Source organism: Phoenix dactylifera, chromosome 1, assembly GCF_051530095.1.
Source record: "Phoenix dactylifera cultivar Ajwa chromosome 1, Ajwa_hap1_PhDact_Kaust_v1.1, whole genome shotgun sequence".
Classification (NCBI taxonomy): Eukaryota; Viridiplantae; Streptophyta; class Magnoliopsida; order Arecales; family Arecaceae; genus Phoenix; species Phoenix dactylifera.
Window position 1 is genome coordinate 41997799 of NC_143190.1, and position 26141 is coordinate 42023939.

Below are 26141 nucleotides of genomic sequence, written 5' to 3' on the forward strand. Positions count from 1 at the left end.
TTAGCATTTAATAGCCTTCTGGTGTTCCCCAGGCGACGCGTCGAGAGGAGGAGAAATACGATCGCAGCTGGCCACGGAGAAACCCCGTCGAGCGGCAAGTGATAGGCGCGCGACCAACGAGCGGAATTCCCCGAGGCTCGGCCCTCGGATGCCAGGCTAACCCGATGATCATCCCGGGAGCAGACTAGCCTGAAGCCCCGACCGGTCACCTCGGCTTGCGCCAGCCTTGGCCGACCAACGAGCGAAATTCCCCGAGGCTCAGTCCTCGGATGCCAGGCTAACCCGATGATCATCCCGGGAGCAGACTAGCCTGAAGCCCCGACCGGTCGCCTCGGCTTGCGCCAGCCTTGGCCGACCAACGAGCGGAATTCTCCGAAGCTCGACCTTCGGATGCCAGGCTAACCCGATGATCATCCCGGGAGCAGACTAGCCTGAAGCCCCGACCGGTCGCCTCGGCTTGCGCCAGCCTTGGCCGACCAACGAGCGGAATTTCCCGAAGCTCGGCCTTCGGATGCCAGGCTAACCCGATGATCATCCCGGAAGCAGACTAGCCTGAAGCCCCGACCGGTCGCCTCGGCTTGCGCCAGCCTTGGCCGACCAACGAGCGGAATTTCCCGAGGCTCGGCCCTCGGATGCCAGGCTAACCCGATGATCATCCCGGGAGCAGACTAGACTGAAGCCCCGACCGGTCGCCTCGGCTTGCGCCAGCCTTGGCCGACCAACGAGCGGAATTCCCCGAGGCTCAGTCCTCGGATGCCAGGCTAACCCGATGATCATCCCGGGAGCAGACTAGCCTGAAGCCCCGACCGGTCGCCTCGGCTTGCGCCAGCCTTGGCCGACCAACGAGCGGAATTCCGCAAGGCTCAGTCCTCGGATGCCAGGCAAACCCGATGATCATCCCGGGAGCAGACTAACCTGAAGCCCCGACCGGTCGCCTCGGCTTGCGCCAGCCTTGGCCGACCAATGAGCGGAATTTCCTGAGGCCTAACCCTCGGATGCCTGGCCTAGCGCCGGAAGAATTTTCTGAGGCCTAACCCTCGGATGCCTGGCCTAGCGCCGGAAGAATTTCCTGAGGCCTAACCCTCGGATGCCTGGCCTGGCGCCGGAAGAGTTTCCTGAGGCCTAACCCTCGGATGCCTGGCCTCGCGCCGGAAGAGTTTCCTGAGGCCTAACCCTCGGATGCCTGGCCTAGCGCCGGAAGAATTTTCTGAGGCCTAACCCTCGGATGCCTGGCCTAGCGCCGGAAGAATTTCCTGAGGCCTAACCCTCGGATGCCTGGCCTAGCGCCGGAAGAATTTTCTGAGGCCTAACCCTCGGATGCCTGGCCTAGCGCCGGAAGAATTTCCTGAGGCCTAACCCTCGGATGCCTGGCCTAGCGCCGGAAGAGTTTCCTGAGGCCTAACCCTCGGATGCTTGGCCTAGCGCCGGAAGAATTTCCTGAGGCCTAACCCTCGGATGCCTGGCCTAGCGCCGGAAGAGTTTCCTGAGGCCTAACCCTCGGATGCCTGGCCTAGCGCCGAAAGAGTTTCCTGAGGCCTAACCCTCGGATGCCTGGCCTAGCGCCGGAAGAATTTCCTGAGGCCTAACCCTCGGATGCCTGGCCTAGCGCCGGAAGAATTTCCTGAGGCCTAACCCTCGGATGCCTGGCTTAGCGCTGGAAGGATTTCCTGAGGCCTAACCCTCGGATGCCTGGCCTAGTGCCGGAGGAACTTCAAGAGTCAGGAGTCGGCGAGACGCTACCAAGAGTTAAAAAGGGGAAGGACGAAAGTGAAATGAGGAAACACTTTGTTTGCATTAACTTTCGTTGCATCAGGGCCGAGACCCATACAACATGGCAAAACGCCAACATACAAAGAAAAGAACAAAGAAAAAGTACAGAGGGTCAGCTTGGAGGAACCCCTGGATCGGGAACGGCGAGCACGTCCGCGAAGGGTAGGGAGACGGTTGGAGAACCGGCAGGCAATGGCATCGGAGGGGAGTCGAGGAGGGAGACCCCACTCAGGTCAATTCCGGGGTATTTAGTGGACACCCTTGCCAGGCCTTCATCGAAGCCTAAGGCAAAGGAGTCGGACCCCGCATCCGACATGTCACAGATGTACTCGGCGGACTGACGATAGGCCTGTACCGCCTGACGCCCGATTTCTGCGCTCTTCTCGGCCAGCGCCGCCTCCGCTCGCTCCGTAATCTGAGCTTTCGCTTCCATGACCTTCGCCACAATCCGCTCGTCCGCCTCGGAGGAGACCCTCAGCAGATCGGCCCGAGCCTCCATGTGCTTCGCCTCGGCAGCGACGCGAGCAGCCTCAGCCTCCTCCAGGCGCGAATGAAGCTCCTGGTTGCTCGCACGAGTCCCCTCCAAGGCCGACTCCAATTCGGCCATCTTGGCTTCAAGAGATCGGGTTCGGTTGCGGGCGTTGTCGGCCGACTGCTGGGCCTTCTCCCACCTCTCCCGGAAGTCGGCAGCCTTCCGGGACTGCTTTTCGGCTCGCTCCTCCGCCTTCCTGATCTCACTTTCGAGACCCGAGGCAACCTTGAGTTGCTCCTGAGCCTCCAACAGTTGCCTCTCGAGGGCGGCGAAGCCGAGTGCCCGCTCTTCGGCCACCTGGAGCCTCGTCTCGAGGTCCCTGGTCGTTCTCCCCGCCGCAGCCTGGCCTCCCTCCTCTACAGCTTTCAGTCGGCTCTCGGCCTTCGCCAAGAGCCTCGCCTGTTCCTCGTGGCTCTCCTCCAGACGGATCATGTACTGGGCGAGCTAAGAGACAGGAAAAATGAGAGCGTCAGACGGGGATCAATAGATCCTATAAATGACGAAAACGACCAGAAGAACACTCACCGACATGAGGCAGACACAGCTGGCAGCTCCGACTTCAGGGATCCTCATCTGCCGGACCTGCCTACGGTCACCCTCCAGCAGCACCGTCTCGATGAGGTTTCGGGCGCCGGCGAAAGTGAAGGCCGACCCCGACTTCGCCCCGGAGCCGGACGGTGGTTCTGCGGCCTTACCCTTACCCATTGCTTGAGGGAGAGTCATGCCGACCGTGCTCGGGGCGGGGGCCGCGCCAGAAATCGACAGGGTCCCGCTCGGCCGAGGCCTCGGCGCGCCCCTCCTCGTATCATCCGAGGCCGACCGAGTCGAAGGCCGGGCTGAGGACCGACCGCGTCCGACCCGGCCGTCTCGGGCGCGCCCGGATGACACCTCCGGAAAAGCGGTAGTCTCATCACCGAAGGGCTGTTACGGCGCCAACTGTCGGTCCGAGCCCGCGGCGTCCCCCTGATCGGTGGGCCCAGACCCGTCTGTCGGCGTCGGAGTCGCCTGCTGGCGGGGCTTCTTCGCCGGTGGGACCCCGCTCGGAGGAGTCCGTTTCTTCCTCCGGACCGCTTCCAGTAGGGACGCCCTACTAACAGCCATTGCCCTGTCTGACTGCATGACGTCGTCGATTTCTGCAAAAAGAACGAGATGGTTAGAAACTGAGAAGCTGATGGAAAGAAGAAACGAAAGAGGAGAAAAGAGCTAAAAAAGAAGAAGTGATGGCGGGCTCACGGTCGGCGGGGACCGAGCTCAGACCGACGTTCACCAAGGCATCCTCGGAAATAAGGTGAGCCACCGAGGGGAGCCGGCCCTCGGCAACCAACCCCCTCAAAACGGCGACGCCATCGGACTCCTCCCTTGACAACCTCGATAAGCCGATCGGGGACTTCATTTGCGTCTCCCAGGTTGTCCCGATTTCCCAAGAGGGATCTACGTCGATGAAAAAGAAACGCTCCTTCCAGCCATGAATGGAGGAAGGAGCCTCCTTGACGAGGCCGCACCCTCGCCGCGCCGCAAAGCACCACCACCCTCTGTCCCGGGGGTGGCCGTTCAGGCCGTAGCATTCCCAAAAGACATTCAGGGTGGCGGGAACCTCGTGCATGCGGCAGAGAACCTGGAAGACCGTCAGGGTACGCCATGAGTTCGGCACCAGTTGCGTCGGCGCCACTCTTAAACCTCGAAGCACCTGCACGACTAAGTCCGAGGGGAGAAAGCGGAACCCAGCCCGAAGGATGTCCTCATTAATGGCGACCTTCCCTGGAGGAGGATGGGACATCCTCTCCTCAGGCCCCGGGAGCGTAACGTTGCAGGCTTCGGGAAGGTGGTACCGGGCCACGAACCTATCTAGGTCTTCGGGGACCAGCTCCGACTGAATGCGGTCCGCTCTTACTTCGTCCATCCCTAACGGCCAGAGAATCTACGGTCAGGACGGGGTCAAGAGGGGAGAAGGGACCGGAACGACTGGGGTACACTAATACGAAAGGAGAAAGTACGGAGAGCCCTAAATTGAAGAGTGGGGCAACTCACCGGAAGGGAAGGAAGAACGGCTCCGAGAGCGTCAAAGGAGGAGCGAACGAACAGTCCGACGGCAATGGCAACAGCACAAGGGAGAAACTCGAGGATGCCTGTGAAGAGAAAGGCGGACGGGGGAGGGCCCCCGGTTAAATAGGCAGAAAGGCGGGTGACGCCTCGGTGACGCCAGAGGACGCCTGGCTACCGAAGGATCGTTCTCGCCCCAAAGGCGAATCGACGCCATTAAGGAAGGATGTCCGCCGAAATCCGCAGACCGCCAGATCAGCGACAACCGCCATACGCCATAAAAAAAGGGCGGGGAGCTCGGAGCGCGCGCGCCTTTCCGAGGGATGGCGGCAATCTCGAAGCATCACTCCCTTCACCCGTTCCCCTCCTGGTTCCAGGCTCGGAAGTGGGGGGCTACTGTTACGGGGGAACTTAGCCACCATGCCCCACATGACCGGCACGCGCGCCCAGGAAGACTACGGCTGCCCCTTGAATCTTGATCCAGCAATCCGACCTCGGGTCGGATATCTTCGGCTCCGCAGCCCGACCCCGAGTCGGCTGCCCCTTGATCCAGCAATCCGACCTCGGGTCGGATATCTTCGGCTCCGCAGCCCGACCCCGAGTCGGCTGCCCCTTGATCCAGCAATCCGACCTCGGGTCGGATATCTTCGGCTCCGCAGCCCGACACCGAGTCGGCTGCCCCTTGATCCAGCAACCCGACCTCGGGTCGGATATCTTCGGCTCCGCAGCCCGACCCCGAGTCGGCTGCCCCTTGATCCAGCAGTCCGACCCCGAGTCGGTTGCCCCTTGATCCAGCAATCCGACCTCGGGTCGGCAATCTCTTGACAACAACAGACTGTTCTGCTGAGGCACGCCGCGGCCCCCTGCTCCACTACTTCCTGCAACGGCCGAATCCGGCGCTGCCCCACGATCCCCTGTAACAACCGTACAAAGCGGAGCTCCACTACGCCCTGCCATGGCCGTACCCGGCGCTGCCCCACGACGCCCTGCAACGGCCACGTCAGTGGCAACCCCATCGTGCCACACGATGACCAATCCCCAGAAAAACCCCCCAGCCTGATATATATGGGGCTGGGGGGGAAGGGGGAGGGTAAGCAAGATTCTCCATAGCATCATCTTACCTGCTACCTCTCCTTCTCCTTCGATTCCCTCTAACTTGATCGTCGGAGGGCCCCCACTACCCCAGTGATGGTGCGAGGCTTGCTTGCAGGTTTCCCGGCGGAAGGTGGAGTGCAACCAAAGCAATTCAAAGGGAACCCCGTTCACACCGCTGTGCCAATCATTCTCGGTTTGGACCCCCAGCAACAGATAGGAAGAGCACTAGTGGAACATGTCAATTCTTAAGAAATAACTTAGTATCATGGTTTAACAAAAAACAGAATTCAGTGGCACTGTCAACAGCTGAAGCTGAATATATAGCTGCTGGCAGTTGTTGTGCTCAAGTACTATGGCTTAAGCAACAACTAGAGGACTATGGAGTTAAGCTTGATAACATTACTATTAAGTGTGATAATACTAGTGCCATCAACCTCACTAAAGATCCGGTTCAGCATTCTAAAGCCAAACACATAGAGATAAGATATCATTTTATTAGGGATCATGTGCAAAATGGAAACATATGTATTGAGCATATATGCACTGAAAAACAATTAGCTGACATATTCACAAAACCCTTGAGTGAAGATAGATTCTGCACGCTAAGGAGGGTGTTACGGGGGAACTTAGCCACCATGCCCCACGTGACCGGCACGCGCGCCCAGGAAGACTACGACTGCCCCTTGATCCAGCAATCCGACCTCGGGTCGGATATCTTCGGCTCCGCAGCCCGACCCCGAGTCGGCTGCCCCTTGATCCAGCAATCCGACCTCGGGTCGGATATCTTCGGCTCCGCAGCCCGACCCCGAGTCGGCTGCCCCTTGATCCAGCAATCCGACCTCGGGTCGGATATCTTCGGCTCCGCCGCCCGACACCGAGTCGGCTGCCCCTTGATCCAGCAACCCGACCTCGGGTCGGATATCTTCGGCTCCGCAGCCCGACCCCGAGTCGGCTGCCCCTTGATCCAGCAACCCGACCTCGGGTCGGATATCTTCGGCTCCGCAGCCCGACCCCGAGTCGGCTGCCCCTTGATCCAGCAATCCGACCTCGGGTCGGCAATCTCTTGACAACAACAGACTGTTCTCCTGAGGCACGCCGCGGCCCCCTGCTCCACTACTCCCTGCAACGGCCGAATCCGGCGCTGCCCCACGATCCCCTGTAACAACCGTACAAAGCGGAGCTCCACTACGCCCTGCCATGGCCGTACCCGGCGCTGCCCCACGACGCCCTGTAACGGCCACGTCAGTGGCAACCCCATCGTGCCACACGATGACCAATCCCCAGAAAAACCCCCCAGCCTGATATATATGGGGCTGGGGGGGAAGGGGGAGGGTAAGCAAGATTCTCCATAGCATCATCTTACCTGCTACCTCTCCTTCTCCTTCGATTCCCTCTAACTTGATCGTCGGAGGGCCCCCACTACCCCAGTGGTGGTGCGAGGCTTGCTTGCAGGTTTCCCGGCGGAAGGTGGAGCGCAACCAAAGCAATTCAAAGGGAACCCCGTTCACACCGCTGTGCCAATCGTTCTCGGTTTGGACCCCCAGCAACAGAGGGAATTAGGCATATGTGATCCTTTTTATTGAAGAGATATAAAAGGGAGCAAGCAGTCTCATGATACATTCCTCCCATTTCTAAAAACCCATGAAACATGAGTCAAACTTGTAATCTATAGATTCCTTACTCATGTATCATTGTCCCAGAAAGAATTTGTAAGGATTGGAAGCAAGAAAAATTTTTAGAAGCGAAAAGGAAGAGAAAGGAAAAATTTCTGAACTTGGGTCGACCCAACCCAGAATAGGGTCGACCCAACGTTGAGTCGACCCAAGAAAATTCTTGAGTCGACCCAACGTCGGGACCCCACTGTTAAAAGGGGGACCCGTGAGCTATCTAGGGCACTGTTTACCCTTTGTCCTCTTCCGAAAACTCTATTTTCCACTCTCAAATCTTCTCCAATCATCTCCAAACAGTAGATTACTTCAAGATCTTGGAGAAATGAGACCCAAGAGAGCCGTAGCCAAGCGATCCAGGAGAGTCTCACGGATCCAACGTGCGGAAAGAGAAGCTACAGAGCCGTCTACAGTGTCTCCACAAGGTGAGACACGTGTAGAGCCACCTCCTCCTCCCTCCCCTTCAGTACAACTTGCAAAGTTTGCGGGGAGACCGGTTACAACGGGGAGAAGGATCCATTCCGAGTTCTTGGATCAAGAAGGGTTCTGTTTAGGGGAATGGATCCGAAGACAAGGTTGGGAGTATCTTTGCTCCCTAGATGTGGTGATCTACCCCGGACTAGTTCGGAAGTTCTATGCCTTCCTCAAAACTGGGATGGGAGGGCTCATATCGGAAGTTCGAGGAGTTAGGGTTCGAGTTTCCGAAGAGAGTTTGAGTGAGTTGCTTCATCTTCCCTGCGTAGGAGCAATTCCAGAAAAGCCAGAAAACAAGTTGAGAGCCCTGCAGTTAATTCTTGAGAATGAAGACTTCGACTTCTCGGAGCAGGTTATAGCGAGCTCTCTTTCTGCAGAGATGAGGTTGTTGCACAACATCATTGATAGGATTCTATTTCCGAAGTGCGGGAGATTTGATCTCATTACAGAGTGAGATCTAGTAGTGATGGAGCATATTATTCAGGGTATTCCCCTGAATCTCCCGGCCATGATACTTAGGCAGATGAGGAAGGTGATCTGCAACTCCAGAGTATCTCTGCCTTATGGTATGATACTCACCTTGATCTTCCGACAGCACGACATATCTGTCGAGGGGGAGATCTCCAGGCATCTGCTTCATACTGATACATACACTGCACATCACTTATTCGCATGGGCTATGAGAAAGTGAACGGGCAGTGGGTTCGTACTGGAGCAAGAATTCAGGGTGATGCACCAGAGGCTGATGCACCAGATATTGGAGACCCTATCCCTGAGGATGAGGAGCATATGGATCATCCTACTGCACCTTCAGAGGCTGGACCATCGTCATCTATTCCTGCGGGAGACACAGATGCGTTCTGGAGTAAGATGACTGAGCTTATGTCAGCTCAGGCGAGGACTATCACTGATGGGCTGACGAGCCGACTAGATATCATGTCTGCTGAGATCAGTGATCTGAGAGAGCAGATAGGAGCTATACGGAGAGAGAGAGAGACTCATGGACCATCTGTGCCACAGGCTGCTGAGTCAGAGATTTCGGCACAGAGTCATCCAGCTCACCGTGCTCCACGCCAGACTCAGTCTCATCAGGCTCGACCTCCCCTCGCCACTTATACTAGGAGGATGAGGACTAGATCACAGCCATTAGATACTCCCTAGGCTGATATTAGTATTTCTGTTTAGAGCCTAGGATATGTATCTAGTTCTCATATGTATTTTGTGTTGATCATGTATTTTGAACCTTGATTGAGGAACATTGTATTTGCTTTTGTTTTTGGCATTATTGGACTAAAATGTTCCTATTTTGATCAATGAAGTTTAAATGTTTGTTATTTATTGTATCTATTCCCATGCACCTATTTGATGATAACAAAAAGGGGGAGAAGTAAAGAAAGCGAAATAAGTTGTGTAAGAAAAGAGAAATAAGTTGTAAAATAAATTGAAAATTATAATGGAAAAGCATATACATTTAAGGGGGAGCAATTTGTAACAATGAAAATGATCTAATCTAAAATTTCTATTGAATTTCAGAATTTGGCACATAGAATTTTAGAATTTGGCACATACCTTTCACACCTCGATACATAATCTGAAACTCATGCATTATCTCAAATTTTTGAAGTTTCATCTTTAATGAAATATAAAAGAAAGGGGGAGCAATTCAAAAAGTCAAATTGGAAAATATTTGGATGAAATAGGGGAAGACTTCACTCTCATATTTGAAAAGCTGAAATTCAGCAACTTGAGCCCTTTTAAAACTGATTTTAAGATAAGTATCAATAAGCTCATACTCTATATTTTGTAATCATCAAAAAGGGAGAGATTGAGGATGATAGTGTTATTTTGATGATTAACAAGCAATAATCAAGAGTATGTTACAAGTTAATTCGATACTTTATTTATAAGTCTATTACTCTCAGTATATTTGTATAATAAGATAAAGATGCATTTTATTGTTTATTTGGATGAATCTAACCTTGAGTTGCAGCAAAGTGTGGATTTAGTCGACCCCAAGGATGATTGAGTCGACCCCGGCACATCAAGAAAGCATCTGGCACACTTCTGCAAAAATGGCACGGATGAACAGTAGTTGGGTCGACCCAAGGAAAGCATGAGTCGACCCAAACCTCAAGTCTCTCAAAGACTCAAGAAAACAGTTCTCTGGAACCACTGAGAGGGTCGACCCAAAAGAAAGTTGAGTCAACCCAAGCTTGAGTCGACCCAAATACTGAGAGGGTCGACCCAAAGGCAATGACAGAATACATGACAGAAAAGGTTCTCTGGAAACCCTGAGAGGGTCGACCCAAGTGGAAGTTGAGTCGACCCAACTGAACCTTGAGTCGACCCAAAGAAATGTTGAGTCGACCCAAGTGAAGGAAGGCTGAATTGCAAGTTTCTGTAGTTCTGAGAGGGTCGACCCAAGGAAAGGTTGAGTCGACCCAAGTGAAAGTTGGATCGACCCAAGGACAGGTTGAGCCGACCCAAGCACGGGCAGAAGCATAACGGCTAATTCTGCAGAAGTACTTTTTGTCCTTCCAACAGTGAGTAACGGCTAGTTTTTGAATTCTAGCCATTGGGGCTTGTCCAATGGATGAAGGAGAAACTATTTAAAGTGGCACTATTCATCAGAGAGAACATCCTTTTGCAAAATATCAAAGAGTACACAAGAAAGACAAAGTGCCCTAATCTTCTTCATCCAAGTGCTTCATTCAAGAGTCAAAAGAAAGTGGTTGAGCAGATTCAAAGAGTCATTAAGAGCTCCATCCACCCTTGAAGAGTGAAGCATCCTTGACAAAGAAGAGAGAAGTCACATCAAGCGATAACTATTCTCTAAACTCTTCTTTGTAGATTATATTGTTATATTTGCTCATCTAGGAGCTTAAATCTTCTTATCTTGGTTATTAAACTCCTTGTAAAGGTTAGTTGGTCAGCCCGCAAAACCAACGGTATAGGTTGATTGGTGAACCCGTAAAATCAATTGTAAAGGTTCGTTGGTGAGCCCGGAAAACCAACATAGGTTCGTTGGTGAGCCCGTAAAACCAACATAGGTTTTTGGTGAACCCGGAAAACCAAAGTGTAAAGGTTTTTGGATTGTGAGCCCGGAAAACAATCCAACTGTAATCCGCGGGATTATAGTGAATTCCCAAGGGGTCGCTTGGGGAGTGGACGTAGGTGCTTAGGAGAGCACCGAACCACTATACTTCTTGTTGTTTGTATTGTGATTAGTTTTAATTCCACTAACTTATCAATTAACATAAGTAAGATAGTTAAAATCGAGAGAAACCAATTCACCCCCCCCTCTTGGCTTGTCACCTTGGGCAACACCGGGACAGCGGGCCGCAGGAGGAGGCCCGGGAGGGGACTGGGACGGTGGGCCCCGGTGACCGCGGGGGAGGGGGGCTCGGGAGGGGGCCGGGACGGCGGGCCGCAGCGACCGCGGGGGAGGGGGGCCTCGGGAGAGGGCCGGGACGGCGGGCCGCAGCGCCTGCCGGGGAGGTGGCGGCCATGGCTGCCCCTTCCTCCCCTTCCTTTTTTTTTTTTCTGTGGTGAGTCGCAGCGGCTGGGGAGCGTGGCCCCGGGTGGCCGGCGTGGTGGCTGCCACCATGGGCAGCCACGGGCTGCCTCCTAAAACAAAAAAAAAAGGAGGGCCGACGGCATCGAGGAAAAGGAGATAGAGAGGGAGAGAGAGGGGAGGGATGGTGAGAGAGGAAGAGGCGGTGAGATTGAGATTTTTGGGAGAAAAAAAGGAACTTTTAAATGAGAGTATTTTGGTCAAAAATACAGTTTCCCGATAAAGCAGAAAACAGCGTTTTCGGAAAGCTCCAAAATGGAGGTTCTGCCAAAAAGCTGTTTTCAGCTTTCGGAAAAGCTGAAACAGCTTTTCTAAAATTTTACCAAACACCATTTTTTATCTAAAAATACTTTTGAAGGGTCAAAAAGTGCTTTTTGGCCCTCCAAAAGCTCCTCCAAATAGGCTTAGATAATTCTCGACGTGTTTTTAACCGCTTGTTTTGTATGACGAGTATCGTGCCTTAAACGGCAATTAACTATTTGTAGCTCATAACGATACGGTTCGGGTCGTGTCGTTTCCCACAAAAGAATGATTGATTTCTTTTGCAAGATGGATCGCTGGATCTCTTTGATCGGATATCTGCGCAGATCAGGAAACGATCTTGTGCGATCCAACACTGGAACCCTACAAAGAAAAGCGAATCCTCCTGTCATGCCAAAGATTACAATCCCTACCACATAATGATAATAGGATGGGGTGACGGGGAAGTTATCTATTTACGGACAGCAAAGTGTTAACATGCCCCATAAAAAATCAAGTTTGGCAATTATTTAGGTACATGAATATATTTACTCCAACATCAGTTATGCAGCGGATATATTTTGATTATTTATATAGAACTAAAAAAATTAAATAATATTTTTTTAGCCGGTACAATATTTTTAATAATAATAATTTATAAAAATATATAATATATACTGTTTTAAAGTGTTAATTTTATGTTTTAAGAATATAATAGTTATTTATTGTTATTAATTTTGAATTTAAGATTTTTTATTTGAGAACATAGTTTCCAGCCAAGCTGCTAGTTATGGATACATACTATTTTTAGTTATTTTGTAAAAAAAAATATTAAGTATAAAATAGATATTAATGGAGAAAATATTACACGTTGACTTCAGGTCAGGCCTATCGCATTGACCTCGGACATAAATCGAGGAGAACAATCTTGGTATCAGTCGAGCAGCTAACTAATCGAGATGAGCAACTTCGGTCCCGACTAAGAGAAGCCATCAGCCGAGAAGAATAATTGATATGTGTTGACAAGGAATGACAGTCCTATCAACCAACAGCTCCAGCAGCCCGCAGTCATGGCAACGCTACGGTCTGTGCCCCACCAGTGCTGCCTGTCGCTCACACGGGCTGGCTTCCATGCCGCGGCCGTACTACTGACCGTTACTTAGCCATCATTACACGCCATGTCAGGTCAGGTAACAACAAAGTAAACTCTCCTATATAAAGGGACAATCTGGAGGATCTCAGATATGCAAGATATAACATATGCAATATTATTCACAGAATCACCCTCTTACTGAAACCTTCTCTCTTTCATACTTTTGCCTTGTTATTTTGACTTAGGGATTGGAGGGTCCCTCACGGAAAACTCTTCGACAACTAGATTTTTTTGATGGCCATCTCTGGAGGAGCCCAGTACCCGACATTCCAACCGGCCTGCCTAGCTCGTCTCCATCCAATCTTAGGGCTGAAAGAGCTACGCTCCAATCTCAAATTAGATTCAGTGGCAATAGATATAACACATTATCCTTTGATATGTTATCAGTATGTCATTGAATGATTTAAATATAACTCATCTGTTCACATGCAAAAGTATATGCTCTAGTTTAATAATTTTAGCTGTTGAAGTGCTAGTTGGCAGGGATTCTGGTTTCAGTCACCGACTTTGAATAAATTAATTTACTATAAGCAATCAAACATGCGAGCACATATGATACAGGCGACACTCATCGATGTGTCTCGATTTCTATAGGTGATTGTTGTAAAATGATTCATAATTAGATGTAGGTGATTGGATAGTATCCCAAGTGAATAACTAACTGCATTCTAACATATTACTAAAGGTTTTTTAAACAAAAAAATGGGTGGTTTGAGCGTAAGATGACTTCTCTCTGAAAGTTAAAGATAGCATGGGTGGGCCCAAACTCAGCTGGGCTCTTTTCAGATCCTGAGCGAGCTCATATTAGGACATATGTGCAAAGTCCATGGGAGGAGACAACCAGAAAAAAGGAAAAATAAAAATCAATAATGAAAAGGTCAAGATTTATTTAGATACTTTAGTAGGTTGTTGTCATTACTAGGAGTCTATGACTATATGTTATTTCTGACATTTTTTCTCTTTTCCTTTTGGAATTTTGTTTAGGGGTTGGTTTTAAGGGATGTTAGTGAGACTTACATGTTTTGGTATGTCCCTAACAGTTTTCTTTGATCTCTGGGGGCAACAGTTGGGTTTTCAAAATTAACCCTGAGCTGTGAGATTGTTTATGGGGTGCAGTGCGGCGATACATGCTTCAAAGTCCGGCAACAATTCAACCTGACTGCTGAAGAGTTTGGTGGCATCAACCCTAATCTCAGCAGCGATAAGCTCTTCGTGGGCTAATGCTTGTCCGTTGATGGAATTGCTTGAGTGGAAGGGATCTAAGAAAAATTGGAATGCTCGCGTTCTAATTATGAATAAAAGGATATTGGTTCCTCCTCAAGAAGTACTCTTATTCATATTTCTTTCTATTAGCAATGAACTCTATGGTGGCTTTTTTTGCCATGGTCCTCGAAGAGTTTTGTCTACGTGGGTTCAAAAGAATTATTGTTGGGCCATAAGCTGCCATTGAGTTTTGTTTGTCAGCTGTATATAAGTTATATATGAGCTGTATTAATTTACTGTATATGAGATGTTATGAGCTATATACATAAGCTGTATATGAGCCATACATAGCCAAAGGTTAGAGCTGTCAACGAGCCGAGCCGAGCCCGAGCCTGGGAGAGCTCGGCTCGGCTCATTTCACAGAAGCTCAGGCTCGGGCTCGGGCTCGGTAACGAGCTCTATTTTGGGCTCGAGCTCGAGCTTGCTTGGCAAAGCAAAAGCTCGGGCTTGAGCTCGTAAAGCTCGTTTCAATTATGAGCTCTAGAACGAGCCCGAGCTCGGGCTCGTAATCGGGCTCGAGCTCAGGCTCGGGCTCGATAACAAGCTATTTTTCTCTATGTGATTAGATTTTTATAAATTATAGTGTTGAAATAAGATTTTTCAGTGGAAGACTAGAGCTCGTTTGGGCTCGTGAGCTGCTCGGGCTCGAGCTCGGGCTCGGGCTCGAGTGTAAACGAGCCTCATATTGGGCTCGGGCTCGGGCTCGTTTGACTACCGAGCCGAGCCCGAGCCGAGCCCGAGCAGCTTGGCTCATTAACAGCCCTACCAAAGGTGGGCTATGGCACTATTTGTAGATTTATAGGAAAGAATGCATTCTTCTCTCCTTAGTCTCTTGTTCCTCTCCCTCTACAACTCTCTCTTTCCCTCCTCTCCTTCTACGTTCACATTTGTCTGCCGCGCGCTCTCACATTATGGTAAATGCTGAGTATGAATATCAAGGGTCTAATTTTCTTAAATGAAGACCATTTAGACTGGTGGAATGAAAAGAATATGCCCTTTATAGGATTAAAATTCTAATAATTTCATAATTTCTTAGATGTTTATGAATTATCGGATCGGTTCTTCTCTTTTACCTGGGTTCCTAGCAGGAACTTCCTTCGGAGCAACAACGAGGTAAAGGGAAGGGCGACACTTATAATTAGATCGTTATAAGTACACTTATAACGATTTGGTTCTAGGATCTCGCTCCCAACCCGCCCACCATTTGCTCGACGTTTTGCCTGCAAGAGATCAAGTATCTATTGTCCCCAGAGCAAGGCATCCGGCATTTACAATAAAAACTAGAAACTAACATATTTTCCGATATAAACGTTGCATCTCTAGATATTGGCTCACACTATATCTAGATATTTGCCAAGTTTCTTTTTTTTTTTTAAATAAAAAAAGCTCCTTTTACAATCTTCTTATGGGTTTGAAGACGTTCCAAATCTTGTTCTTGCTGTGTCGGCTGACATTTTTGTCTTCTTGATTGCTGTATGTCAGCTGAGACAGACTTTTATGTCAGTTCATCTACGCACCAATACCCTGATGAAGATGGATGAGACACCACTCTTGAAACTGGAATGCAGGTGCTAACTTTTCTTAATTTTCTCTGTTTTTACTTACTATAGAATCATCAATCCCATAACTTTTTTGGCTACAGAGTTCCACTTTTGAAACAAGGAGAACGAGATGGACAGTGAGAAGGTAGGATATGATAGCGAAGATGGAGTTCAGTAAGAAGTTGCTGCCTTCTATAGTCTCTATTGGATGCTTGCTTTCTGGTTGGACAGTGCAGCAACAAAGACCACATCTCCAGTGTATTGCGCTCCCACTAGGAAATGTGAATGGTGGTATGCATGCTCAGCAGCAACAGCACGGCCGGCCATCTAGATTTTGCCTCTCACTGGCTCTCCCAGTAAAACAAAGATTTATCAAGTGGATTGGAGGTATTGAGATCTGTGAACCAGTAGTGAATACTACAGAATATAAGTTCATGAAAAGTTCAGGCTGCGGCACAGGAATGAGCAATGCAAGAGAAGAGTCGAGAAGTCTATGTTGTTCTTTATTGATAACCCAAATCACATCATAATTTTAGGGAAGCAAATTTATGCCCAACTCAACTGAACCAGATGATAATTTCAGGGACCAGTTTTGCATACATTGCGGAGAGAATTTACAGTGAACAAGCAGAAGAAGAGGAGATCGTAGTCAAAGGACTAATGAATAGAATAAAGCACTTTAGGGGAACTTGGGAGCATGTGAAGGAATTATTTGTTGGTAGAGAATTAGATAGTGTGTATGATAATGACCTATTGAAGAACAATGAATGTCTCAAGATGGACAGGACGAGTGATGCTTAGGGAGATTATGATGACCAGCGAGAAGACAGTGATGAACGTAACGATGAAGAATCAATGACTCCCAATATGGAAAATGGTTCTGAAGATGTAGAAGATTTTGAATTTGAACAAGGTCCCCATCTGTTATTTTTGGATTGCACTTCTTCCAATTGGATCCTGACATCAGTATGGATGATTTTACACCAAATACGTGTTAATGGCCTCTTGTTCTTTTCCCTGTTTGCTTCTTCATATTTGACCCTTTATTGATTTATTATTTACTTATGTGTCTCATCATAGAGAAAAACAAAGCCTGATTATATTCATCCCCTACTGAGATGAAGGTTTGTTTAGCCTTAGGATGCAATGTCCTCCTTGTTGATGAGCTATGTAGGAGAAGAGTCACCAGTCCAACTCTGCTCTATGCTCCAGGAGTGTATCTGTACCTCCTTGGCCATTTGTTTGAGGCCAATTTGCATCCATCCCTACTAAACCAGATGATATTTATGAACTATAATGGAATTTCTCTGACCAAAGTGAACAAATTGATAACAGGGGGAAGGAATGGCTTGGTCTTTAATAGGGTGACAGCTTCTGAGGAGAGATTGAGGTTTGAATGGTTGGGATGCAATTAGATAAACAAAATGCTGAAATGCACAGTGAGATGGATATATGCCAGTGTTTCTTTGATTTACACTCGAGCGTTTTACATGCGGTCATCAGCATCAACTTGAAGGCCTTGTTGCCAAGTAAGTAATTGCAGTTTTTTCCTTGAACTTTCATTTAATAGATTGTTGATCATTGATAATCTCTTGTCCTATCTTAAATTGGAGGTGTCTCATTAAAATGGGTGCAATCAGATTATTATCATGATAAGTGATAACTATATTATTATCTTTTCTTCTTTAAGTAAGTTCTTTTCATTCTTTCTTAGCAGACTATTGCCGCAATAAGACTTTTTGTTTTTTATTCCAAAATATCATTTTCTTTGACTATTCTTTTGCAAATTAATTTTTCAAACTAAAATTTGGATGAGGTCATATTATTCTAGTTAGTGAGTTTGGAAGGAACTTTTAGAAGTGAGGAAAAAGAAATGTGAAAAATTATATAACTCTACTGAAAGCAAGTTTCCGGTCTCAGGTTTTCTGGAACTTCTTTAAGCTTCAAAACACATAAAAGCATGTATCTTATATAAATCTTGTTCTTTCAAAAGCAAAAATCTGAAAATGATAAACATACTCTTTTTAGAAAAATGAGAAAATTGTAAAGATACACATGTTTAAACATATTCAAACTGATTTCATATATATATATGTGTGTGTGTGTGTGTGTGTGTGCATATATGTATAGAGACATATATGCGTACATGTATAAATACACACATACATGTGTGTGTTCAAATTGGTGATAGGTGTTTCTTTCTGAGCTACACTAGCGCAGTCACCAGGACCTTTCCTTTCTCTGCATGACAATCAACCATGCTTCTAAATTTTTTCTTTTCTTGTGTTTGGGCTACTGATGTTTGGTTCCTGACAGGTTGTGCCACTGTTGTACGTGCTAGTGCTGGTTTTGAGATTGGTAGTGAGATGCGTGCTATCTATAATACTAAACTTGAGACGGAAGAGTGCTACCTTGAGATTGATGAGGAGACATGCAAGGATTTTATAGATTATGAGCATAAACAAGAGTGCCCCTTTGAGACGGTTGGATGGCAGTTCTTCAACCTGGACCCAAATACTGTTATGGGAGCATTGTTGGCTTGTGAGTTTTCCTTCCATCTCTTTCTACTCTGTACTTGTTCCCTGTTTTATTCTTCTATAGTGGTGGGTTACTTGTTTATCATATACATTGTGGTCTTCCTTCAACGTTAAAGCTCCATTCTATTTGCCAATGTGACGTAAATCTTTTGAAGTAACTGCTGAAAAATTAGTTACAAATTATATGTTTTTAACTCTTGGTTTACTATGCTATATGTGGCTTGGGGACAATGACAAGCTGTATGAGACTATTCCACAAGAAAAGCTGCTTAAGACCTTTTGTGCTTATTATGTCAGAGTGGAATTGTTGGGAGGGAGGGGAGGGGGGGGGGGGGGGGGGGTGTTGGGGAATGGTGGTCCACAAACTTATGTAGATGGTATAGTGGTTATAGTTGCAAATATTTATCCTTGTTCTTGAATAATAACAAAAATACTTAGTTAAACTTCCACATTTTCTTGACAATCAAGCAGTACAAATACTTGTTGTATTCATCAAAAAAAGTCTGGAGAATTCTTTTTTCCATGGGTCTTGAAGGAGAATAAATATTATATCAAATGGTTTTGGATGTATCTATTTGAAAAAGTCAACTAGTTCTTAAGATCGTTGAATCAGATAACTTTACTACAAGTCTTTCCTTGATCTTTACCATCAGCTTTATAAATTCCTTTATTTTAATCGACCAACATCTTTCCATTAAATATTTTAACCTTGAAACTTGTAAATCTTGAATTGATGGAGTTAAGAAGCACGATTCTGGAAGTAGAGAAATCCAAATGCAACTCTTATCAATATTTGTCTAACATTTTTTAATCATAATACTTAGCTTTCAATTGACATTTGACAGCATAATTTTTCCACATATTTGTCAAACTACTCTAGGTTTTCTGTGATATAATAAGACATGACGTACTTTTATTCATAATGTGATATGCACAAGATCTTATTGGTTCCTTATATTATATAACTGTGCGATACACTTACATGCATCATTCTAATTGCTGCCAAAAATACATGGATGAGAAAGACATGAAAGAATTGCTAAGGCTGAAGAAAGAGAGAGAAGTTGTGTTGAAAGAAATACAAGAATCTGATTTCTATTCCCAATTCCGCAATCAACCGAAGAGTGAAGAAATTCGAAGGAATGTTTCTCGTGTTTGGATCTGTAAAACACCTTCAAATGATAATATGTGGACTGGGAAGCATAAAGAATAGCTTTCATTCCCAAGATATACTCTCCTTAGCCCTGGTACTAAGACACTACTCTGATAAACATGAAGATTTTTTTTCTCATTGTTCTATCATTGTACTCTCTACTCTCGATGCTGATTACATGATATCATCCTAGCTGGTATTTTGATCCCGATGACCCATCTGTGGTGGGAATGACTTTGAAAGAAGCTCTAAGGCTGAAGGAAGAGATCAGGATCACTATGGAGGAAGTCAGAGAATCCGAGCCATATAATGAATTTCGTAATATTTTGATGAATGAATAAAACACATAGAGCAATATCTCCTATGTCCTAGGATCTTATGACAACAACATTAACATGGTGATATATGGACTAGGTGTCACATGAGCAGCACAATTAGGAGTATTAACTCTGTAATTATTTCCCAAGTCTTCAGATTTCAACAAATAGTAGGATCATTCAGAAGGTCTCATTCATCTTGGCGATATTTCACATTAAGCTCAAGAGGAGTGTCGACAGAGGAAGTATCTTGGAGACGAGCCAGGTTGATCAAATCGAGGGCATACTTATGCTGATTGAGATACACTCTAGTGGAGCTGCGGTGGACTTCAAGACCAAGAAAATAGGTTATGTGGCCAAGATCTTTCATATGAAAAGAGGTCTGAAGGTTCTGTTGCAGCTGCTGAATAAGAAGAGAGTCAGTACCCGTGATCACAATATCATCTACGTAGACCAAGAGTAAGACAAGACCAGCTGGAGTCTTATGAAGAAACAAAAAAGAGTCATATTGACTCCGCTGAAATGAAAGACCAAGAAGAGTGGTTCTAAACTTGTCAAACCATGCGCAAGGGGCTTGCTTCAGCCCATAAAGAGACCGCTTCAGCCGACAAACATGATTAGGATGAGCTGCTGAACCGGAGGGGGGCTTCATATACACCTCTTCTTTTAAATCACCATAGAGAAATGCATTTTTGACGTCCATCTGATGAATGGGCCAGCTTTGAGAGGCGGCTATAACAAGAACAAGACGAAAAGTGGTCATCTTGGCAACCGGGGCAAAGGTTTCTTCGTAATCCACTCCATATTCTTGTTTGTTGCCTAAAGCAACTAGCCTTGCCTTATATCTGTCCACAGACCCATCAGATCGAAGTTTAACAGAGAAAACCCACCCACTTACATCCGAGAGGCTTGACTGTGGTAGGACAAGGGACAAGCTCCCAAGTATTGTTGGCTGCGAGAGCATCAAGTTCCTCCTGCATAGCAAGTCTCCAACACTCTTCGTTCGCAAGTTGAGAATAACAAGTAGGGACTGCAATGTTGGCCAGGGTTGCAGAGAGAGTTATGAGAGAAGCCATATCTGTCTGGAAGCCGAGTAGACCTAGTAGAGCGCTTGACATCAGTAGGTAAGAATGCTGGAGTAGCCTCCTCAGAAATAGTGTGAGCAGAAGATTCTAAGTTGATAACATCCAGCACAGGAACAACAGTGGTAGCAGGGTCAGAACTTTAGCTTGAATAAGACCAGAATCAACAAGGCCAGAATACTCGGTCCATAGATTAAGAAAACCTGAGTAATACTTCTGAATTGACAGATTGCCTTGAGAGAAATTGACAATCTCTAACTTAAGCTGATAGCGCCTAGCATTATTGTCATGATTGAACACAAGTTTGAGGTAATCCCACATTTGTTTTGCAGTGGAATATGGATGAAGACTCAGAACTATATGAGAGTCAACGGACCCGAGAATCCAGGAACGAATTCTTGCATCAGTGGCTATCCATTCAGCCCTTTTTTCAACCTCAGTTTCTGCTGGAAGCTTTATGGAGCCATCAATATAGCCCCACAGCTTTTTGCCTTGAAGTCCACCGCAGCTCCACTGGAGTGTATCTCAATCAGCATAAGTATGCCCTCGATTTGATCAACCTGGCTTGTCTCCAAGATACTTCGTCTGTCGACACTCCTCTTGAGCTTAATGTGAAATATCGCCAAGATGAAGGTGACCTTCTGGATGATCCTACTATTTATAGTAAGCTGGTAGGCAGCTTGGTCTACTTGACCATCACAAGGCCAGATATCTCGTCACATGAGCAGCACAATTAGGAGTATTAACTCTGTAATTATTTAGAGATAACAGCTGTAATTATAGGTGATAGCTAGGAATCAGGGATGGCTAATTCTCCTTGATTTACTTTCATGCATAGCTGTCCTAATATAGCTATGTAATTATAGGTGATAGCTAGAAATCAGGGATGGCTAATTCTCCTTGATTTACTTTCCATGTATAGCTGTTTTGAATCCTCTATTTAATGGAAAGAGAGCCTAGGAGCAAGGGATCTCAAATATTCTGACATGGTATCAGAGCTACTTCTTCCTAGTTTTCTTCGAAAATCTCTTAGCTTGTGGAGCTTTCTTGTCCTAGTCCTGGTTCAAAGCATTCTGGTGCTTATCTCTGGTGGTTTTTTTTGGTGCTCCCCTAGTTCTAACATCTTGGTTCTTTTCTGTTTTTTTTATTCATCTTGTTCTTGTTCGAGGTCTTCTGTCTGTCATCATGGAGAAGCATGAAGCTGTTTGCATCAATTTCACAAGGAGGAATTATTCGACTTGGGAGTTTCAATTTCAAACTCTTCTTCAAGGCAAAAAGCTGTGGGGCTATATTGATGGCTCCATAAAGCTCCCAGCAGAAACTGAGGTTGAAAAAAGGGCTGAATGGATAGCCACTGATCCAGGAATTCGTTCCTGGATTCTCAAGTCTGTTGACTCTCATATAGTTCTGAGCCTTCGTTCATATTCCACTGCAAAACAGATGTGGGATTACCTCAAACTTGTGTTCAATCATGACAATAATGCTAGGCGCTATCAGCTTGAGTTGGAGATTGCCAATTTCTTTCAAGGCAATTTATCAATTCAGGAGTATTACTCAGGTTTTCTTAATCTATGGACTGAGTATTCTGGCCTTATTCAAGCTAAAGTTCCTGCAGAAGGCTTGGCTGTTGTGCACCAAGTCCATGCCGCGAGCCAAAAGGATCAATTTCTCATGCGTTTGCGTCTTGAATTTGAAGCTACTAGATCTGCCTTGCTTAACAGGGAGGTCACTCCCTCTCTAGTTGTTTGCCTAGGATAGCTGCTGCGTGCAGAACAGAGGGAAATTACTCAGGCTCTCTTGGAGAAAGATGCCAGCAACAATCCTCCAGTTGCCTTTACTGCCCAGGGAAGATCCAGGTCAAGAAATATGAGCACGGTTTAGTGCTATAGCTGTAAAGAATATGGCAGCAAGCTTGCTGACAAGCCTTGCTGACGGCAAGATCTACACACGAAATACAGAAGAAGGGTTAGGAACAATGAATCAAGAATTGCTTACAATAGAAGAGAAGGGCTATTTACAACATTTGTCAGCTGCAAGGTTTAGAGAAAGACCCCTTCCCTTCTCGAAGCCATAGGGAAGGAAGTTTTGGACTTGAAAGCAACCAAAACAGCAAGTAAATGGGCTTTTTAAATAGGCCTAAACCTGTGGGCAACAGTCAAGTCTAAATTGGGTTTTTACAAAGGAAGGCCTCAAGCTAAGCAGCTCTTTCGCTCTATAGGGATATCGGGGGGGCATAGCACAATTCTTCAATATCGTTGTAAATTGCAGCAAGAAATTCTGCAATTATTGCAAGAAAAATGGTCATATCATCAAAGAATGCCCCATCCGTCCTTCTGTGGAGTGATTGATTATACCCCTATTTGATTTTGATGAGCTCAAAGCATTTGAGTATATTTCATGTTGTACTAATGAATTCAATCTAGTGTTTCAGGCGAATATATGTGAATTTATCTTTAAGAGCATCGAGCTTTGGTTCAAAGTCATTTGGCTAAGTGTTGAGCTCAATTAAGCCAAAGTCTGAAGTTCGAGTCGACTCCGGAAGATTGCGAGTCGACTCTAAGTGTTTCAGAGGTTCTGGCACAAGCTCGAGTCGACTCCGGTACACTACGAGTCGACTCCGATTGAGAACAGACAGAAGGACAGAAAGATGAATTTCAGATCCTGTCACCGAGTCGACTCTAAAGATTTCGAGTCGACTCCGATGCTTGCCGAGTCGACTCCCGACGGTTTCGAGTCGACTCCAAGGAGTAACAGACAGAAAGACAGAGAAGTATTTTCTAGACCCTGTTACCGAGTCGACTCCAGAAGGATGCGAGTCGACTCCAACGTTTGGCGAGTCGACTCCTAAACATGCTAGAGTCGACTCTCAGAGGAAAGCGGACTGAAAGGCAGAAAACCAAACTCAGTGACCCTGTGAACGAGTCGACTCCGAGAATTCGAGAGTCGACCCCAAGTCAGCCGAGTCGACCCCAACAAAGTGCGAGTCGACTCCGAGGCAGCTCAGATCAACAGACAGAGGATCGGTTTTTCGGGCTCTGAGAGCCGAGTCGACTCCAAGAGGATCCGAGTCGACTCGAGAGAGAAATGCAGAAAAATAGATCTCTGGAATCCTGAGAATGAGCCGTCTCCAAAATGCTGAGTCATCTCCAGATCTTGGCGAGTCGACTCCAGGGTTGGCCTGAGTCGACTCCAGGTTGGAACGTCACTTTAATTCAAATCCTGAACAGTGGGCGAGTCGTCTCCAGTAAAGCATGAGTCGACTCCAGCAACAGCCGAGTCGACTCCAGATCGAGCGAGTCGACTCCAACCCCAATGGATACATTGTCAGGTGCAGACTGTGCAGAACAGCCACAAATCAGTGTCTAACGGCTATTTTTCAAAAGGGACTGTTTAAATAGCCAGAAAAAACAGTAGTAGACAACATGAGAGCTATTCCATTCAAGTAAAAAGACATTTCCACCTACCAAGAGTTCTCAAGAGTAAAGACAAGCAAAAGAAGGAAGAGGTGCATTCAACTCCATCCGACAAGCACTTTCTTTGCTTTCAAGGCTCTCCTACTGTCCTCAAATCTTCAGTACTTTCTAGAGGAGACCCAGAAATCGAAAAATTTCTACTTTCCATTCCAAAATCTGTTTGAGGGCTTCTAACCTTTACTTTGCATTTATTGTTTTCACATCTGCTTGTTTAGAAGCTTTCTCTGTGAAATCCCAAACACTACTTTCTTACTTGATTTAATCAGGAGATTGAATCAAGGGTTGTAAGGTTAGTTGGTGAGCCGAAGTTAAAACCAACGGTGTAAGGGTTTGATTGTGATCCCGGAAAAACAATGGGGTGGTTCTAGTCGGTGAGCCCGTGAAAACCGACCGAGTTCGTTGTGATCTCGCGAAAACAACAAGTTGGGTTGTGAACTTGTAAAACAACCGGCTGTAATCCAAGGGATTATAGTGAACTCCCAAGTGAAGCTTGGGGAGTGGACGTAGGAGCAAGGGTTGGCTCCGAACCACTATAAAATCTCCTTGCATTTGCATTGGCTATTTGTCTCTTCCAATATCCTCATTAAGAAGCTTAATTAACTTGCTTGCATTATATTTAATTATTTACTAATCAAGTTCTTAATTGGTCGAGAATTAATCCAAACCCAATTCACCCCCCCTCTTGGGTTGTCTCTTTGGGCAACAAGTGGTATCAGAGCCGGAGCTCTTATATTAAAAGAGTAAAAGATCAAAATGACAACTCCTTTTGGATCTACTCTTAGTGAGGGGCAATCCACCAATAGGCCTCCATTCTTCAATGGAACTAACTACACCTATTGGAAGGCTAGAATGAGGATATTTATCCAAGCCCAAGACTATGATATTTGGAGCATCATAGTTAATGGATCATATATTCCTTCTATCTATGTAGATAACATTACTATACCCAAGCTTGAAAAAGATTGGGATGATAGTGATAGAAGGAAGGCACAACTAAATACCAAAGCAATGAATATACTTTTTTGTGCCTTAGACCATAATGAATTTAATAGAATCTCTACTTGCAATTCTGCAAAAGAGATATGGGATAGACTTGAAGTGACCCACGAGGGCACGAATCAAGTCAAGGAATCTAAAATAAACATGCTAGTTCATAAGTATGAACTGTTTAAAATGGAATCTAATGAAACCATCACTTGTATGTTTACTAGATTTACTGATATTGTCAATGGCTTAAAAAGTCTTGGCAAAAGTTATAAACAGTGACCTTGTCAGAAAAATTCTTCGATCTTTACCAAGGTCATGGGACGCCAAGGTAATGGCGATCCAAGAAGCTAAAGACTTGAACAAGCTGTCACTCGAGGAGCTCCTTGGATCTTTGATGACATATGAGCTCACAATGAAGCAACACAGTGAAGAAGAGTCCTCCCACAAGAAAAAGGTAATTGCCCTTAAGTCTACTTCTTCTAACAAGGATCCCTCTTGCAGTAGCAGCAGTGAAGAAGAAGACAATGAGGGAGATGAAGATGAGGCTCTTCTCGTACGAAAGTTCATAAGATTCATCAACCGGAAGAAGTCCTTTCATCAGAAGAGAGGTTCTTCTAGTTCCTACAATAAGGATAAAGGTAAGGAAAGGGAAAGTGAGGGAATCAGATGCTATGAATGCAAGAAGCCGGGACATTTCAGAATCGACTGTCCCTTACTGAAGAAGGGCAGTAAATACAAAAAGAAGAAAGTTCTTGTCTTCACTTTGACAGACTCCGATCAATCATCATCATCGTCAGATGAGGAATAAGAGGAAAAAGCAAATTTTTGGTTTATGGCGAACGAAAATGAGGTAATATCTGAAACACATTTAGATTTTACTTTTGATGAATTGTATGATGCTTTTAATGAACTAATGGATGAATATAAGACAATAAACCTTAAAAATAAAGAATTGAAACTAACTAATCAATCTCACACTCATAAGTATGATAAATTAATTAAGGACAAGGACTCTATCATCAAAGAAAACTTAAAACTTAAAACAAGCAACCAATTGCTAACTCAAAAAACTAATACTTTAATTAAAGATAACGAAAGACTAACTAAGAAAGTTTCAGAACTTAAAAACAGTAACCGAGCTCTAAAAGATAACTTTACAAAAGATCTAAATTTACTAAAAACAGAAAAACTGAACTTAACAAAAGAACTTGAAAAATATAAACCTATAGTTGAAAAGTTTACC

General features: G+C 46.1%; 1 protein-coding gene across 6 annotated transcripts in view; it reads left to right on the top strand.

Moving 5' to 3' along the window:
- LOC120110528 (uncharacterized) overlaps positions 1–26141 on the top strand; it is a 59638-nt gene that overhangs the window by 17153 nt on the left and 16344 nt on the right. For 3 of the 6 annotated variants that reach the window (XR_015967503.2, XR_016395673.1, XM_089923767.1), the window contains exons 1-4: positions 14568–14722; positions 15291–15376; positions 15451–16878; positions 17666–17890. Coding sequence is in view for 1 of the 6 variants with exons in the window: in XM_089923767.1 (XP_089779893.1) it covers positions 16746–16878; positions 17666–17890 (358 nt within the window). In the remaining 5 variants the exon portion in view is untranslated. Of the gene's footprint in view, positions 1–14475; positions 14723–15290; positions 15377–15450; positions 16879–17665; positions 17891–26141 lie in introns of those variants that run through there. The other 3 variants (XR_015967504.2, XR_016395675.1, XR_015967506.2) reach the window with 3 other exon arrangements.